Genomic DNA, 17,274 nt, shown 5'->3' with positions numbered 1-17,274 from the left:
TCGATCGCGATCGACGTATTGCGCACCCCTGCCGTAGACATTGGATTTTGGTTCACAATTTAGGAAGCGCACTATCCGTGCCTCACGGCAAAAGCCAGAGCCAATCGCCTGTTATCCAATTTACTCCCTGCGTGTTCGTTGTCTTTTGCAATGTAAGGAAAAGACTGAGACACCGAAATAAAATTTAGACTTACACAGGTTAGTTGAGTTCAATCACAATTCTTGTTAAGAAAGCTCTGTTTTCAGGAAAGTACAATACAGCGCTAGGCCTTTCATGGGACCATGCTCGAGAGCAGAAAGTCTCCATTCAGAAAAGGCGACGTCCAAGGTTCTTTGGTCAGCTTGCATTCAGTTGCACATGCCAGTGTGGGCCGAGTTTGATGGGTGATGAGTCTTTGGGGTGGGGCAAGTTCGCAGGAGAGTTTGATTCCATGGGAGTCGGTGCTGGTTCGGTGAGAGCTGGTTCCGTGGCATTGGATGCTGATTATGGGCGATTCGATGTGTGTGGGGGCTGTTGTTTTCCTTTTCATCTTTCGACCTTGGCGATCATCTTTGGCCGGGTTCTTGGCTGCCTCCCTCTGGCACCTGCTGGTTTTATCTCCAAGTGACCTTCCTGTAAACATTCTCCTCCATTCTTGCACATACACTGTCGCACTTCGTCCATTCATCATCTTTCCACTTTTGTTATTTTGTATGGATTTATGTGAAGTTTTGTGTGTGACATCATCAATTCGTTAATGTTCCCTGACTATGCAAAGTTCTTACTCACCACTTACCATGCATTTGTTTGTTCTTAGTTTAATTATGCTTCCGACCGTAGTTTTCATTATTAGTCAAAACATTGTCTTTCTGTCCAAAACATTCAATAGTAATCCAAGGCTGGTGTCTAGCATTAGGCAAAATACAACGTCACTTCAAGCATTAATCGAAACATAAGATATAATCAAGTACAAAACATTCTTAGACACCTTGGGCCGTGTCTGTGAATTAGAATAACATCAGGCATGCATTAAACGGTTCCTTAAGGGTCGTTATGCTATTCAGGCAATATATCAGCAAACATTTGTTATTTCAAAGTGCACAGAAATACATTTCAGATCATGAAGTTATAAAAACCTATGTCATCACCATATATAAAAATGCCTAGTTATGTCTGCTTTAATGGTTTGGTTTTAGCATATAGACAAAATGCTCGCAGGGTAATATATGTGTAGACATTACAGCTAAAGATATTTTAACCGGTTTGCATTCAGAGAAGACTACACTTAAGCATTTTATTAATGTTAAAAAGTTAAAGTTAAAGTCAAGTTAAAGTCCCAATCATCGTCACACACACATCTGGGTGTGGTGAAATTTGTCCTCTGCATTTAACCCAGTGCTTCTCAAATAGTGGGGCGCGCCCCCCTTGGGGGGCGCCGTGCTATACCTGGGGGGGCGCGTGTGACCCTGGGGAACAGGCTTTTTTTTTGCAGTACTAGAATAAAGTGTAATTGCGCATCTTCCCAGCAGGGGGCAGTGGCGCTCTCATTGTTACTTCTGTGACGTTTGCGACAGTGCAACATTTTACGACTTACAAGACAAGTTAGGATAGTCACGGTGGGGAGGGGGGGGCGCGAATAGTTTTCTTCCTGCTAAGGGGGGGCGTAACAGAAAATAATTGAGAAGCACTGATTTAACCCATCCCCGTGTGATTTTAATCCATCCCCTGGGGGAGAGGGGAGCAGTAAGCAGCAGGGGTGCCGCGCTCGGGAATCATTTGGTGATCTAACCCCCCAATTCCAACCCTTAACGCGGAGTGCCAAGCAGGGAAGCAATGGGTCCCATTTTCATAGTCTTTGGTATGACCCGGCCGGGGTTTGAACCAGAGGCGTAGCCAGGAATTTTCCCAGTAGGGGCGCGCGCCCACAGGAAAAAAAAATCGATCACCCATGCCGTTCGCTGATCGCTAAAACAACATCCGGGTCCGGTAGGCAAACGGTGAATGGATAACATCGCGCACATAGAATAGCGCAAGCACATTCGTGCAAGACCGGAAAAAAAAACAGCATGAAAATGAAGAATCGAAAAAGCTCGATTTTTTTTCAACCGGGGCGCAGGGAGTCCTAACCGGGGCGCCGCCCCGGCTTGGATACGCCTGTTTAGAACCCACAACCTTTCAGTCTAAGGGCGGACACTCTACCACTAGAGCCACTGAGCTAATGTTCTGCTGCTCTTGGGAAAGTTCCATATTCACAAAGCAAAGGTTAGTAATTTGTCTCCACTTGTCCCTTTTCTTTTGTTTGAGCTGAAATAATATGTCCGTGTTTTGACTCGTTTCTAACAAGAAAAGTGTGCGTACATTATTATTTTTAGAAAAATGTCTTTGTGTTCTTAAACCAAATTGAATCAGTCTTTGAATCTTTTATTTTGTGCTGCTTTGGCGAATTTATCCTTTGATCTGTTTGATATGTTTATTCTACAAAAGAAAACTTGAATGTTTGTATAAAGTTTGCAAAACGAAAAACGGCGCGGCTCGACCATTGCACCCCGCCAATGGCGGTTAAGCTTCGCCCATTCATCTCGGTGTGTTGCGTTCAGGAAACTCACTTCAGCTCGGAGGGTGGGCCACTTTTTAAATGAACAATGTTCATTCAACTGTATCCAATCGGCACACGGTTGTTGTGCTGTTACGTTACTGTTACGTAAGTGACAGTTACGTAAACCATTAGATTAGAATTCCAGTCGAACAATGATGGACATTTTCAAATTTGACGAGATTTCAAGCACAGTTCAGAAGGCACCCTCGTTAGTACCTTGAAGGTGGCGTGCCGGTGGTGGAAGGTCTTGAAACTAGTTGAACTAAAGCGTGACAAGTGTGCCGTCAGTAGCGTTTCTGATTTCATTCAAAGAGACATTTGGGCGTCACAGAACGGGCCACTCGACGATGCATAGCATTAGCACAGAGACTTTTCCGCGTTTTGTTCCGGTACGTAAAGTAGACAAAAACTTAGTCAACAAGCCCCCAGTGAGAAAGCCCGCTCTACCCGGGACAGTTTGTTGTTCCGCCTCGCGGCTTACTTTGCGTTGCCACAAACGCACGCAGACACACAAAATCGACGAGGGGGCACAACGTATCCGAACCTTTGCTGTTATACTGAGCCCGAACAGGTGAGTCCGGTGCCGCGGAGTTCGATTGGGTCAACCTTAAACAAGAGCCGAGCGGCAGGCTCACTTCCACGCGGCCGCTTTGCGCGTTATACAAAAGAGCCGACGAGGAGCTTCTCGGAGGCCAGATGAGACCTCACCGGGTCCGCCTCGACTTCCGTTGTGAGTTGGACTATGCAGCACGCTCCCCCTCCTATTTTTCTTGTTTCCAGAGCGGCCACCCGAGATGCCGCTTCTTCACAGGAAAGCCTTCGTCCGCCAGGAGCCTCCGGCCGACTTGCGTCCCGACGAGGAGGTCTTCCTTTGCCGCATCACCCATGAAATCTTCCGCAGCTACGAGTGAGTCTGACCTGGCCGGCTGGCTGGTCCGCCAGCGACACGGCTGTCGTTATTCACGGACACCAATATCACCTGAACCGTCGTGACGTCACGGGACGTTGGTCCGGTCCTACTCACGAGCTCACTATAAACTCCCACACAAAGTACTTGAATCACAACCATGTGTGTTTCTATCGAAGCACTTAAGTGGCAGGTGTATCGTTAGCAGAGTTAGCTCGGCGCTTAGCTGTCACTTGTTAGCTACTTTTGGCCGATAACTGCTAACAGGCCAAGCACGTTGGATACGTTCCCTTCTTAAAGGGCAAGAGCACGCTGACTTCATTCGATCTTAGCACCGTGAGCGAGTGGATTAAAGATTCAAGAATTTTTATTAGCCATGTTTGAGCGTGCCAAACAATGAGTTTGACTTAGGTACATCTCAGCCTCTGTTCAACATTTGGGTGACTAACAACACTCAGGACATGGGTAAAAATTGACGAATATTCTCAAACATCCCCTGATCTTAAACTCCCAGGAGGGCAAGGAAAAACTCAATACTCCTACTAGGGCAAATGTGAAACCTTGAGAATAGACTATAGATGGGAGGATCCCTCTTCGAGGATGACCAGGCTGCAATGGATGCAGAGTGGACACAGTACACATAATGAAGACAATTCAAAAAAGGCGTCAAGAGCAGGATGTTATTGCACAGCAATGACTCTGAGACTCTAAGAGTGGTGTGAGTTCATCAGAGCGACAGCCTGGAGGAAGAAGCTGTCTCTGTCTGCTGGATTTGGCGTACAGAGCTCTGTAACGCCGTCCGGAGGGGAGTAGTTAAAACAGACTGCAACCTGGGTGAGAAGGGACTGTAGAGATGTTACTTGCACATTTCCTGGTCCTGGACAGGTACAAGTCCTGGATAGATAGGAGGTTGATTCCAATGATCTTTTCTGCAGTCCTGATTGTCCGTTGCTTTCTGTGCTTGTCTTGTTTGGAGGCCGATCCAAACCAGACAGTGATGGAGGTGCAGAGGATAGACTGTTTGATGGCAGTATAGAAGGTCTTCAGCAGCTCCCGTGGCAGGTTGAACTTCCTGAGCTGTCTCAGAAAGTACAGTGTGTTCCTGGTCTACTTGAACAGGTCCCGGTCGCCACTCCTGTAGGTCTCCTCCTTAGCTTTGCGCAGCCTCCTGAGGTTCGGTGTAAACCAAGGCTTGTCGTTGTTGTATGTGCAGAAGTGTTAGAGTGGTGCTCACTCTAACTTATTTTGCAAGAACCACTCGGAGACAAGTTAGTCGTTTTAGACACCTGCAGGCGGAGAGTTCACTCGTCGCTGTGCTTACAGCGATGGTCGAATGAAGTCTGACTCTCGCTTCCCACAAGAGCATCTTTATTAAGAGAAAAAGGGTGGGGGTGACAGTGGACTGAATAAACAAGTTAAAGCTGTTGACCTCTAGATTAGCAGAGCAGGGGATGTTTTACGACATTGTGTAAGATGGGACAAGCTAAGTTATTTATTACCGGTTACATACCAACATAAGCATAAAACTAATCTACCTAGGGTATTTATTACCGGTTACATACATTCCAACATAATCATAGATCAAGATAGTTTGGAAAAAAGGTCTTGGTCTGCACACACAGATCCTCACAAAAACTGATGTATGATGTGACAGTGTCAGTGAGTTCATGCAGGTCTGAAGTTGCAGCTTCAAAAACTCCCCAATCGGTGCAGTCAAAGCAGTCTTTGAGGTCCTGCTTTGACTCCACTGTCCACGTCCTCACAGTCCTCACCACAGGCTTAGAAGTTTTTAATTTCTGCCTGTAGGTCGGGATCAGATGAACTAGACCAGTGGTCCGAGGGTCCTGTTGGATTTTGGTCCACAATTTGGAAAGCGCGCTATCCGCGCTTCACGGCAAAAGCCATAGCCAATCACCTGTTATCCAATTTACTCACCGCATGCTCGTTTTATTTCTTCAGTTTTAGAAAAAGGCCAAGACACCGAAACAAAATGTAGAGTTGCACAGGTTGGTTGAGTTCAATCACAATTCTTGTTAAGAAAGCTCTGTTTTCAGGAAAGTACAATACAGTGTTCTTTGAAGTGAGAAGCAGCAGTTAAGTCAACCTTGTTCGCCAAGGAGCGGACATTTGCCAGATGAATTGATGGTAGGGGAGAACGGAACCCTCTCTGCCTCAGCTTTACGAGGGCTCCGGCGTGTTTGCCACGCCGCCGCCTTCGACATGCTAGCTTGTATAGCACCGCCGCTCCAGCTAAAGTCTCCGTCAAACAGTCTGGGTCAGAGAAAACTGGAGAGAAAATACAAGGAGAAGACTGTCCAATGTTTAACAGTTCTTCTCTGGTAAAAGTGATCCGGGATGGACAGCAGAAGACAGAAAACACACAAAATGAGACAAAGTAGCAGAGTGTCTCACCGAGGCGGCCGTCCGCGGCGCCATCATGAATGGACACTCGTGGTCCTCATTTGATGGCTACAGAGAAACTTCGGCCCCCTAAATCTGTCGCCATCTTGCCCTCAGTGAATTTTTCGAGAGGACCATCCTTTGCAACAGCCTGGTGTGGAGCTGTTCCTTGACAGGCCGAGCGGATCTCACCTACCTGGAGGCAGTGGAAAGCGAGCGACGGGCTAAGCAGACCCTTCAGAACTTTCCGCACTCACTGGTGCGGCCGCTGCTGCACCTGGCGGCACTTGGGCGTCGCAGCCGCCTGAGCGAGCTCTGCGAGGATGTCTACAGCTTTGCCAAAGACCGCTTCTTCCCCGGTGAGACGGTGGACGTCAGCGGACGCGACGAGGCCAGGTAGGACGCAGTCGCTCGAATGTCTCCTGCAAAGCACCACGGTTCGCCTCTTGGCAGGCAACTACTCATCGGAGCTCACAATGCCCGACTCTACACACAAAGGCACACGTTTGTGTGTGTTTTAGGCATATGTGCGAAATCCTTCAGGTCCACTCGTCACATTCCAGCACAAACGGAGCACCAACCGTTAACGGACATAATAAGTCAGCCACCAGCAACGTCATCGTCATCAGTGACAGCGATGATGACGAAGCCGCCGCCTTTCAGAGTCCCAGCAGGTTCGAGTTTGTTAGCCTGTCAAGTCCCAAATTGGAGTTGTCTGACTCGTTCTCACCACCGGTGCGCTTGAGAAACCACAACATGAACGTGATCGCTGGGCTCTTGTAACGCTAAACAAAACAAAAATCACTGATGCCGTAATAGTTTGTACCCATTTTATTGGCCCACTGATCGAATCAGAACTGCTACTAAAATGCTCAGCTCCATTGTTCTCTAAATACTAGGGGTGTAAATTGCGGGTTTTGTCACGATACGATATAATATCGATACAAAGAACTACGATACGATATTTGCCGATATCTTAAAGCCTACTGCGATTCATTCACGTTATATCGCGATATAGTGCTCTACGATCGATATTTTTTTTAATAAAAAATATAGAACAATATCCTGATTTATAACAATTCATACGCAAAATCAACAAGGTACTGCAAACTCTTTATTTAGGAAATTACAAGAGTATTGCAGTATACAAAGTGCTTATTTTAACACTGAACTTTGATGTCGTGTTTTTTCTTTAAATATGCGGCGAGATTTGTGCTCCCTGAATATTTGATCACCGCATGGCAGGATTTACAAACTGCACGTGTCTTGTCCGTTGAGCCGTATTTTCTTTGGAATCCAAAGTGCTTCCAAACGAATGACTTGAAGCCTATAGGGGAGCAAATGTCTTTGTCTTTTTGGACACTAGCCATAGCACCAGCCCAGGAGCCGCGTACTAGTTGTCGACTCCCCTTTCACGTGCCTGCTCTGCTCACAACACAACGCTGCGCACTTCTCCCTGCTCCCGGAAAGAGGAAGCAAGCAACAATGAACTGGATTTCAAAATAAAGTCGCGTCTAATGTCCGAGGTCAAACACGGCGATATAAATCGATGTTTACGTTTAGCATCGATGCCAATAAATCGTAGAGCATTATATCGATTAATCGATGTGTATCGATGTATCGTTACACCCCTACTAAATACCCACCTGAGCCGAGCCTTAATTTTTCTCCTGACTAACTAGATTCAAACGGGAGTTGAAAAATTACTGGCATGCTTTTGCGGGCCACATAAAATGATTCTGTGGCACGTCATCTGACCGTGTGTGTAAACAGAAAAAGGAAGAGGCCTCTGAGTCCATCCGCGTTCAAGTACGAGGTAAGGATCATGACTGAGGAGCACAGCGAGCCGTTTGTCGTCAGAGCCAATCAGATCAGGTGCGCCCCCACCCCACGAGACCTGTTCCCATATTTGAGCAAAGGTTTGATGCGGCATCTTTGTTGCGTTCAGTCGCAGGAAAAACGTGATGTCGTGCGAGCGCCTGAAGCTGCTGCTCAAGCAGCACTGCGAGCCAGCCGACGGGATGGTTCGGCTCAAGGTAAGGAGCCCCCCCAACAACGCGTCACCTCCTCTCATGTAACTCTCTGCCTCCGCCAGGCATCCAGCGTGGTCAAGTACCGGTTGGCCGAGCAGAACCTTTCCCACTTCTTCCCGGATGGGCCTCCCCGGTTCCCCTGCAGCATCAAGAATGAGGCGGGCTGCTTGCCGGCACAGGTGCGAGCAAGTTTTAGCGCAGGCCATATAAGGGCAGCCCGCCTCGCGAGACAAAGCCACAAACAGCGACCTCGCTACTAACACGATAAATCGAAATATTCTCGGCTTTGTGTAGTCCTCCACGAAAGTGGACCAATTATCTTTACAAAAAATGCAAGTAAGACCGGGGTCTGTTTTTACATCAAACATGAATGATGATTCGGACGAAAATCCATCGGTGTCCGAATGTTTTCACCTGAGCGTACTAAACGTCAGGCCGGCACGTGGTTGCTGAAGGCGACGGCGGCGGAGAATCTGAAGCTGCTGCAGCAGGAGGAGGAGATGATGCCCAAGGCCGGGCTGAAGAGGGCCCAGGAGGAGGCGGCCAAGTTGAAGGAAGACCAGAGGCAGCGCTTTGAGCAGGACAAGCAGAAGAGAAGAGAGGAGAAGGAGCGCCGCAAGCAGGAGAAGGATCTGGCGAGTCTTCCCCAAACAATTGAAATCCTCAACTCAAAATATCTTTTATTTTACTGGTTCTTTTATCACAAGCAAATTTTTCAGCTTTCATTACCTGACATGTTTCGGCTATCACCCCCGCCTTCATCAGAGTGATTGACTTGACTTGACTCTGATGAAGGCGGAAGTGATAGCCGAAACATGTCAGGTAATGAAACCTAAATAATTTGTTTGTGATAAAAGAACCAGTAAAATAATTGACAATTGAAAACAAGATGAACATAGTACAACTATCAAAATATTGTTGCCGCTTGACTAGTCGGGATTTATTTTGTACCATCGTATTAAATTCATTGTAATTCATCGTATTGAATTCCAATTCAAAAGCATTGAAATTTGTTTTACATGATGAAAAAACAACCTGAGTTACGAATTTAAATTCACATTAAATAATAAAAGGCGAGGAATGATATTTCCTATTTCCATTTGGCAAAACCTGAAATATGTCTCACTTGGGCTTTGCAGGAGCGTGAAAAGCTGAAGGAGGAGAAAAAGAAATACGTGGAGAGGCTGAAACTGTGGAACAAACCCAGAGAAGACATGGAGTGTGAAGACCTGAAGGTTAGCGATGCATCGGCGGGCCCTCAGCCGCTGCAGTCAGCGCCGCTAGAGTACCGTCAGCTTCTCATTTCCCCCCTCGCAGGATCTGCCCGCTCCCACGCCCGTTAGGACTCGTCTGCCGGCCGAGCTCTTCGGGAAAGCCCTGATGGTCCTGGAGTTCTTGCGGGCCTTCGGCGAGGACTTTGGCCTCAAGGACGAATTCCCAGAAGGAGTCACTCTGGGTAGGAGCCTGAAGTTTTGGCTGCAATTCTTGTCGTGTCTTGAAATTGCTCCTGCGATACCTCACTCTCTCTTTGGCTCCATTTGCAGAGGTTCTGGAGGAGGCTCTCGTGGGTTCTGATCCGGAAGGTCCTCTGTGTGAGATGCTCTTCTTTTTTATCACGGCCATCTTTCAGGCTCTGGATGAGGAGCGAGAGGAGGCGGCCAAAGATGCGCAAGAAGGTGAGACCCTCCACCCCCCTCCCCCTTAGTACCTTGATGAGTTCATGCAGTGGTTTTGTTTCTGCTTCTCGCCACCTGCCGAGTTCTCGTTACATCTTGACGTAACAATGTGTGGCAGACATTGAGCAAGATGTTGCGTGTGCATGCATTTGCAGATCAGTCGGAAGCTCAGGACGACTATTCGGATCGGGTGGTGTCAGCTGCGAGTGCCGACGTGACCTCGGCTGCCGCCTGGTCTCAGCTCCACCTGGGCTGTGGCCTGCACGAGGTGGACCTGGACAGCTGCACGCTTTCGGAAATCCTACGCCTTCACATCCTAGCGTCCGGCGCCGACTGTAACCACGGCAACCCCAAGTTCCGCTACCAGAGGCAGGGCGGCTTCACGTCCACAGACGACCCCTGCGTGGAGCTCTGCTCAGCCCGGCCGGCGCTGATGACAAAGCTGGCGCGCGCAGCCGTCTACGATCTGACGGCGGGTGAGCTCCCGGCTTCTTTTCTCACAAAACCTTCAGAACCCAACCCGCATTGTGTTTGTCCAGGCGAGAAACTGAGCATCCTGCAAGCCTTGACGGGCAAGCTGCTGACTTTGGCGTCCAGCAGAGATCTGATCGAGGAATGCGTGGAGGAGCAACGCATCGCCAGGCAAGAGCTGAGGGAGCTCCGGGCCGAGCGGCACCGCAGGGAGAGAGAAGAGGCGGCGCGCAGGTACGCGCTTGGCTGACCTACTAGCGGCAACCCTGTGTGACCGCTGCATGTGGCCTCCTGCAGGGTGCGCCTTCGCAAAGAGGAGCGTCTGCGCGAGCAAGAGCAGCGCCTTAAGATGAAAGATGGGAGGACGGAAGCGTCGGGCCACCCCAAGAACACAAAAGGTTGTGCTGCTGCCAAATATGGCCCACGTCAAAAAATTAATTTTTTTTGTTTCTTTTGGCCCCAAAATTTTAAATGAGCTTGAATCGGATGCCATTTGAGCTATGGAAAACTTTTTCCAAGAATGATCTCGACAATTTAACTGAAAGGTCTGAAATGTTGACACCAAAGGTGACTCATCCGAGGACGCGTCTCTCTCCTCAGCCGAAGTCAAAGAACCGACCGCCGACCCCAAAGCTCCAACAGAACCTCCTGGCGCGCTGACGGCGGAGGAACTGGAGGCGGAGCAAGAGAAGGTGAGCCCACGCCGATTTGGTGACGGGGCCGTGAAGCCGCGCAGCCGCCACTCTTGTCCAAAGTAGGGCCTGACTGATCCGGTGCTCTCAGATGACCACTTGAAGAACAAATCTGGTTGTGTTGTGCTAAAAAGCCGTTTGCGGTCGGTGTAATGTGCGTCTGGGCCCCCTGCCACAGGTACGCGAGCTGCACGAGCGCATCCAGAAGGCGGCAGCCTGCACCAGCCTGCACCCGCTGGGCCGGGATCGCCTTTACCGACGGTACTGGTTCCTCCCCTCGGCCTCGGCGCTCTTTGTGGAGGAGGACGGATTTGGCCTGACTGAAGACATGCTGCGGCCCCACCCTAAAGCCGCCCCGGACCCTGCCGCCACCGACTTGGAGGACGGCCAGCGTGTCCAGCAGGAGCCTGCGGAGGGAAGGTTGGTTGCAAGTCACAGAAACTAATGCTTGAAATCATTTGGGCCCAAAGGATTCCAGGGAAGTCGGCTTATTTATTATTACTCTTATTATTTATTGTTTGTGCCTTATTTTTTTATATATTGCGTCGTTTACTTGTATGTCTATCGTGTAATATGTCTTGTCACCGTGGGATAGGGAAAACGTAATTTCGATCTCTTTGTGTGTCTCGGCATGTGAAGACGTTGACAATAAAGCAGACTTTGACTTTGACTTTTTTGCCATCCTCACATCAATTCATTGAAAAAGGTAATTGAGAGATGATTGGTCATTAAAGGAATTGTTAGCCGCAATGGAAAGTTTGGTTAACCTGTCACAGTTAAGTAAAATAATTTTGAGGTCGTATGAGAGGAACATAAAATAATTTTATTTTATTTCCTTCCACACCGATCGGTTTTGGTTCTGCTTCTGGTCCAGAATGACGCCTCTTTCTTGTCCCGGCAGTGTCGGCTCGAGTCCAGCGCCCCTGCACTGCTGCGGCCTACCGGTTAACCGTCCCAACCAGTGGTTCTTCTACAGCTCGGTGGAGGAGTTGGACCAGCTGATGGACGCACTGAACCCACGAGGCCATCGAGAAAGTGGCCTGAAGGAGGCGCTACAGCAGGAGCGTGAGCGTTTGCAGGAGGTTCTGCAGGCCTGCCAGCGCAGCAAGTACACTTGCACCGGTACCAATCTTCCCCCTATTTTTGGGGCGGGACCTCCCTCCCCTCTTGAGATCTCTCTGGAGCACGACTATGGCCATGCCTCCTGGTGCACTTCATCTACTCATAGCATTCATGTCGCCTCCGTCCAGGCGATCCCGAGTCATCCCGATCTGTCCCGGAATGCACCGCTGCGGCCGAGACCCTCATGGAGGGACGCCTGAGAGACCTGCTGCTGGACATCGAAGACCGCATCCACCAGGGAACGCTGGGAACGCTCAAGGTAAAAGAAAGCGCTCGCGCCACCGTGTCATCAGGTGAAGATGTCATATCCACGCTGGCCCCACGACTCTTTTGCAGGTTATGGGCCGACGCAAGTGGCGGGCGGCACTGAAGACGGGAAACTACCGGCTGCTGAATCCTGATGGAAGCGAAGCCCCAACAGAGGACTCGACTCGCCTGAACGCCGGACACGGGTACGAGGACGACTATAGGAACTTGTATGACCCATGATGACGAAAACAGACACAGAACGATGTCGATGAGACTCAAATAGAAGCAAACAGGCGTGAAGACAAAGAAAACAGAGTGGCAGGTGTGAAATTGCAGACAGATAAGTTTGAAGATGGACAAATAAACTCGGACGACAACAGTGACCGATGTAAGAGGGGTGCAAATGTTGACAGATATGCGTGTGTGCAGGCTGCCAGCAGACAAGATGGTGGCGGTGAGAAGTCTAGCTCGGGCGCTGGGACACGTGGAACGCGGCATCGAGAGGCGCTTCCTCAAAGCTCCGCTAGGTAGGTACGCCAACTCATTGGCTACATTCAGCAGCTACCGCTTGGAGGACGCGAGTGGGCATCGAGAAAGACTGACTCGCACGAGACGTCAAGCATCAAGCCGGATGCCTACAAAGACCGCTCAGAGATGTTATTCAATGAGATGCTTCCAAGAGTTGGAGAACGTCAGACCGCAAAAGACAGACAGCGGCAGAATCATTTTCACAAGAGAACGAATGTTTAGAAGACGTAGACGATGTGGAATAAATGCAGGGAGCTAAGCTAGTGCTAAGCTAACACGCAGCTGACTCCGCCACCGCAGGTGAGGACGAGTCCAAGAAAGAGCATCCATCCATTTTCTGTACCGCTTTATCCCCACGGGGGTCGCGGGCTTGCCGGAGCTTATCCCAGCAGTCATCGGGCAGTAGGCGGGGGACACCCTGAACTGGTTCCCAGCCAATCGCAGGGCACACAGAGACGAACAACCATCCGCACACGCACTCACACCTAGGGGCAATTTGGAGCGCTCAATCGGCCTACCAAGCATGTTTTGGGGGATGTGGGAGGAAACCGGAGTGCCCGGAGAAAACCCACGTGGACACGGGGAGAACATGCAAACTCCGCACGGGGAGGGCCGGAGGTGGAATTGAACCCGCACCCTCCTTACTGTGAGGCGGACGTGCTAGCCAGTGCGCCGCCAAGAAAGAGCAGAAGAGCAAAAAAGGCAAGAAGAATGAGCAGTATATCAGTGATGGTACGATTGGCAAAAGGCTGTCCTCGTGATCACCTGAGCAATGCTAGCGCCCCCCCCTTCTTTCCATTCTCTCATTAGCGTTCACCCTTTCACGCTCAGTTAACTTTTTAGTTGTCACTGTCTTTCCCTTGTTTGTGTCCCTCGTTCTTTTTTTCTTTTTTGTTCTTTCTCTTCTTTTTTTCTTTTTTGCTCTTTCTCTTCCTCCCTGTCTTGCCCTTTTATTTGTTTTCTTTTCTTTGTCTCACTGACATTTTATTTCTCTTTTTCTCCTAAGACAGCGTCAGTGACAGCAGTCGTGCTGCCAAGTCTGTGCTGGAGTGCTGGAGGGAGTCACTGCTGTCGTCTTCCAGTCTGTCGCAGGTCATTGGTCCAGCCTACCTCTGCTTTTGGATGGCTCCATTTGAATCATTTGTGTGTGTGTGCGTGTGCGTGTGTGTGTGCGTGTGCGTGTGTGTGTGTGTGTGTGTGTGTGCGTGCGTGCGCCTGTATGTGTTTGTCTGTGTGTGTGTGTGTGTGTGTGTGTGTGTGCGCGCGTGTGCGTACATGTACGCACGCACGCGTACGCCTACAGGTTTTTGTTCATTTAGCCATCCTGGAGAGAAGCGTGCGGTGGTCTCGCTCGGTCCTGAACGCCCGCTGCCGCGTGTGCCGCCGCAAGGGCGATGCCGACAACATGCTCCTGTGCGATGCGTGTGACCGCGGCCACCACACGCGCTGCCTCCGACCACGCCTCAAGGTGCACGATTGCAAAGCCCGGCGCAGGCGGTTTGCGTGCAGCAACTTACGTGCGTCAGCTCACTGCTGCTCTGCTCCCTAGAGCGTTCCAGAGGGCGAATGGTTCTGTCCCGACTGCCGGCCCAAGAAGAGGTCCAGCCGCCTTCCTTCGCGACGGCGGTCTTTGCTGGACCGTGACATAGATGAGGAAGAGGAGACGATGTCTGAGGAAGAGTCCGAGGACCAAGAGGAGTCGGAAGAGGAAGAGCCCGATTTTGTTGTGAGGCGAGTCATGCGCTGTTCTGACATTGGCTCTGCCGCTGCACTTTGCAAGTTTGAGTTGCTCTGCAAGTTTGAGTTGCTCTTGACAACCTTGATGTTGTTAGCCGGCCTGATTATACTCCGTTCCCGTCTGCGGCTGTGAACGGTCATTGACGCCTTTTCGTGTGAGACGCTTTTACAAATGGCAAATGTTTGCTTTTCAGTACCAGGAAGAGTCAGGCTGCGACCCCCAAAGGCAGGAGCACTCAGGCCACGTCCAAAAGTCAGCAATTCACCACGTCAAATGGGAAATCCAAGTACGTAATGCCATCGCTCAGGAGCGGCCGTTGGTGGCATATTATTTTTACATGCATGTATACAGAGCGGTCCTGGCTACCTTTGCGCCCTGAGCTTGTGCGCCCACGTGGATTGCCCCCTGGGCGGTTGCCATTATTGCCCATAGCAAAAATCGGCCCAGCATGTATATTTATCGTACTTTTTTTCGACATATAATTCCACTCTTAGGTTGTCGGGCAAAAAGGATGCATCGCTTCTGTTCGGGGCCGGTGCGTCGGGCGGCAAGGCCCCGTCGTCCCCGTCCGGCAGCAAGAACGACAGTGGCGCCAGAAGGTCGTCGGGGCGCAAGAGAGCGCCCACCCCAGGTACACTTGCCAAGATGTCCTTGCTCAAAGTGAGGCAAAGACGCTCGCATCCTCAGCACTTCCCACACTTACGCAAATTCTCACGGAGCTGATGTTTGCCTGGAAGAATGGAAAATGGCCGACACATCCCTTGGGTGTATTGTAGCAACATTCGTCAGGGTTCATTCAAGGTCGCAAATTTCATTTTTGGACGTGACATTACAAATCAAAACATATTTTCTAGTCGTATCATTAAAACGAATGAATTCATTGAGCTGTATCATTCTATTTGGCATCGCTGATCAGGTGATCTGAGAGCTGTTAAAATTGAATTAGTTCCCCCCTCATTTATTAATTCATAAAGACATTGCTTACGCTTGACCGTGCCTCCTCCCCCAGACGCTTTGCCGACTCCATCGGAACCTCGTAAGTTAGTCCGTGTAGCCGCCGCCTCGTCCTCGAGTAGCCGCCGCTCGTCCGGGAGGAACCAAGGCGTCCACGAGCTGTCGGCGTGCGAGCTCCTAGTGGTGGAGCTTGTCCGCCACGATGACAGCTGGCCCTTCATGAAGCTGGTGACCCGCACACAGGTCCGCTCACCCGTTGCCCACCTCACCGTCGCCACCACGCTACTTCCCCTCTCACTCTTCCTGTGCGCAGGTGCCCGACTACTATGACATCATCAGCAGACCCATCGCGCTCAGCATCATCCGAGAAAAAGTCAACAACTGCCAGTACCTCAACGCAGGTAATGCACCAACGGGACTCACTGGCGACTGCTTAGAATCGGGAACAATGGGCGAGAAAAACATATTCATTTTCTTGCAATGCGTTGCTTCTACCTGTCCTACATTTGCAACTTAAATCAAAAGGTTTTTTTTTTTTTTGGCAGCTTTTGTGCTACCTATTTCTCCAACTAAAGGACAACAAACTGTCAAATGTTCTGCCTTTGTGTTAAGGCAGCAAAGAAAGTCACGATATTTTTTTCAAATCAAGCCGGTGATGAAACTATTTGCACATTTCTTTTTCTGGTTAAGATCAGAATTGGCACCGGCCACTCAGGCCAAGTGGCAAGTGATTCTGAGCTGATTGCTAACGGCACCCTCCCATTTGCGCACATTCTCATTGACTCCCTCTCGCTCATTCGCTAGACTAGACTCATCAGCAATGTTCCCTCTAATTTTTCAAGTGTCTGTGCAAACACACACGCTCCCTGTGCACACTGTGGACCATTGTGTGCAACACCAGATTGAATGAATGAATAAATGAATACATACATACATACATACATACATACATACATACATACAAACATACATACATACATACATACATACATACATACATACATACATACATACATACATACATACATACATACATACATACATACATACATACATACATACATACATACATACATACATACATACATACATACATACATACATAGAAAAATGAATGAATGAATAGAAAAATAAATAAATAAAATATTGTCAACGAGAACTTTAACATAGTCAGGGTTGGAATTTGTTTTGTGTGACAGCTCGTTCCTTTTCTGTCAGTCTTTTGCGCCCTCCCACAATAATGTACCAATCCCCTGTCCCATCTTGAGTCTTTGTACAATTCCAACAGCTTTCAAATGTCATTTCTGCTAAATGTGATGCTTGAGGTAGCCAAACTTCCATTCAGTCCATATTTTTCCCTTCGTAAACTCGCCCGCCACTTTAGCTTCACTGCATGTTTTGCATAGTAGACCATTCTCACTCAAAAAAGAGAAAATGACACCCAGCTTCACCGTTTGTTCTTTTATTTGCACACACTCCGACAACCATTCCATCTTAAAAGAACCGCCCCATCTCTTATTTACAGTACTTTGGCTTGACGAGTGGATGCGTCGCTCGTTCGTTTTGCCATGATAAGGGTTTAGCTAACTTAGCATTTGCATCTCTTGACTCCGCCGCAGTGTTGTTAGCTAGCAAACCTGCACGGGACGGATGGGCAGGACACATTTTCAGGCACTGTCAATGCTATGATTGGCTATGTAGCGTAAGTGAACAATATAACATTGGCTGGTCAATCACTGATTTGCACTATAGAAAGGCACAGAAAGAAAGTCATTGGTCCACTTAATTAGATTAGATTACGTCTAACATTAGATACTGAGCAATTAGTGTATGCTGAATTTTATTTTGTGTGCAGCATGGAGTTTCTTATGCGCAGAGACTTCGCGAGCAGTGCGTAATTGCGCAGCTTAGAGGGAACACTGCTCATC

The 17,274-nt window shown here is 49.2% G+C and overlaps 1 protein-coding gene across 10 annotated transcripts in view; it reads left to right on the top strand.

Annotated features, from left to right (window-relative positions):
- The window catches only part of baz1a (bromodomain adjacent to zinc finger domain, 1A), a 51,647-nt gene that overhangs the window by 33,438 nt on the left and 935 nt on the right, over positions 1-17,274 (top strand). For 5 of the 10 annotated variants that reach the window (XM_061301808.1, XM_061301809.1, XM_061301812.1 and 2 more), the window contains 26 exons: positions 3,357-3,483; positions 6,001-6,279; positions 6,405-6,557; positions 7,657-7,758; positions 7,832-7,919; positions 7,979-8,095; positions 8,351-8,551; positions 9,056-9,151; positions 9,234-9,372; positions 9,461-9,592; positions 9,748-10,068; positions 10,132-10,297; positions 10,361-10,461; positions 10,631-10,755; positions 10,934-11,175; positions 11,657-11,877; positions 12,006-12,136; positions 12,214-12,329; positions 12,556-12,653; positions 13,661-13,746; positions 13,958-14,122; positions 14,204-14,385; positions 14,586-14,678; positions 14,887-15,023; positions 15,402-15,589; positions 15,660-15,747. In XM_061301808.1, coding sequence (XP_061157792.1) covers positions 3,357-3,483; positions 6,001-6,279; positions 6,405-6,557; positions 7,657-7,758; positions 7,832-7,919; positions 7,979-8,095; positions 8,351-8,551; positions 9,056-9,151; positions 9,234-9,372; positions 9,461-9,592; positions 9,748-10,068; positions 10,132-10,297; positions 10,361-10,461; positions 10,631-10,755; positions 10,934-11,175; positions 11,657-11,877; positions 12,006-12,136; positions 12,214-12,329; positions 12,556-12,653; positions 13,661-13,746; positions 13,958-14,122; positions 14,204-14,385; positions 14,586-14,678; positions 14,887-15,023; positions 15,402-15,589; positions 15,660-15,747 — 3,894 coding nt within the window. Of the gene's footprint in view, positions 1-1,648; positions 3,148-3,356; positions 3,484-6,000; positions 6,280-6,404; positions 6,558-7,656; positions 7,759-7,831; positions 7,920-7,978; positions 8,096-8,350; positions 8,552-9,055; positions 9,152-9,233; positions 9,373-9,460; positions 9,593-9,747; positions 10,069-10,131; positions 10,298-10,360; positions 10,462-10,630; positions 10,756-10,933; positions 11,176-11,656; positions 11,878-12,005; positions 12,137-12,213; positions 12,330-12,555; positions 12,654-13,660; positions 13,747-13,957; positions 14,123-14,203; positions 14,386-14,585; positions 14,679-14,886; positions 15,024-15,401; positions 15,590-15,659; positions 15,748-17,274 lie in introns of those variants that run through there. The other 5 variants (XM_061301817.1, XM_061301816.1, XM_061301814.1 and 2 more) reach the window with 5 other exon arrangements.

This window comes from Syngnathus typhle, linkage group LG16 (genome assembly GCF_033458585.1).
Source record: "Syngnathus typhle isolate RoL2023-S1 ecotype Sweden linkage group LG16, RoL_Styp_1.0, whole genome shotgun sequence".
Lineage (NCBI taxonomy): Eukaryota > Metazoa > Chordata > Actinopteri > Syngnathiformes > Syngnathidae > Syngnathus > Syngnathus typhle.
This window is presented reverse-complemented; position numbering and strand designations above follow the sequence as displayed.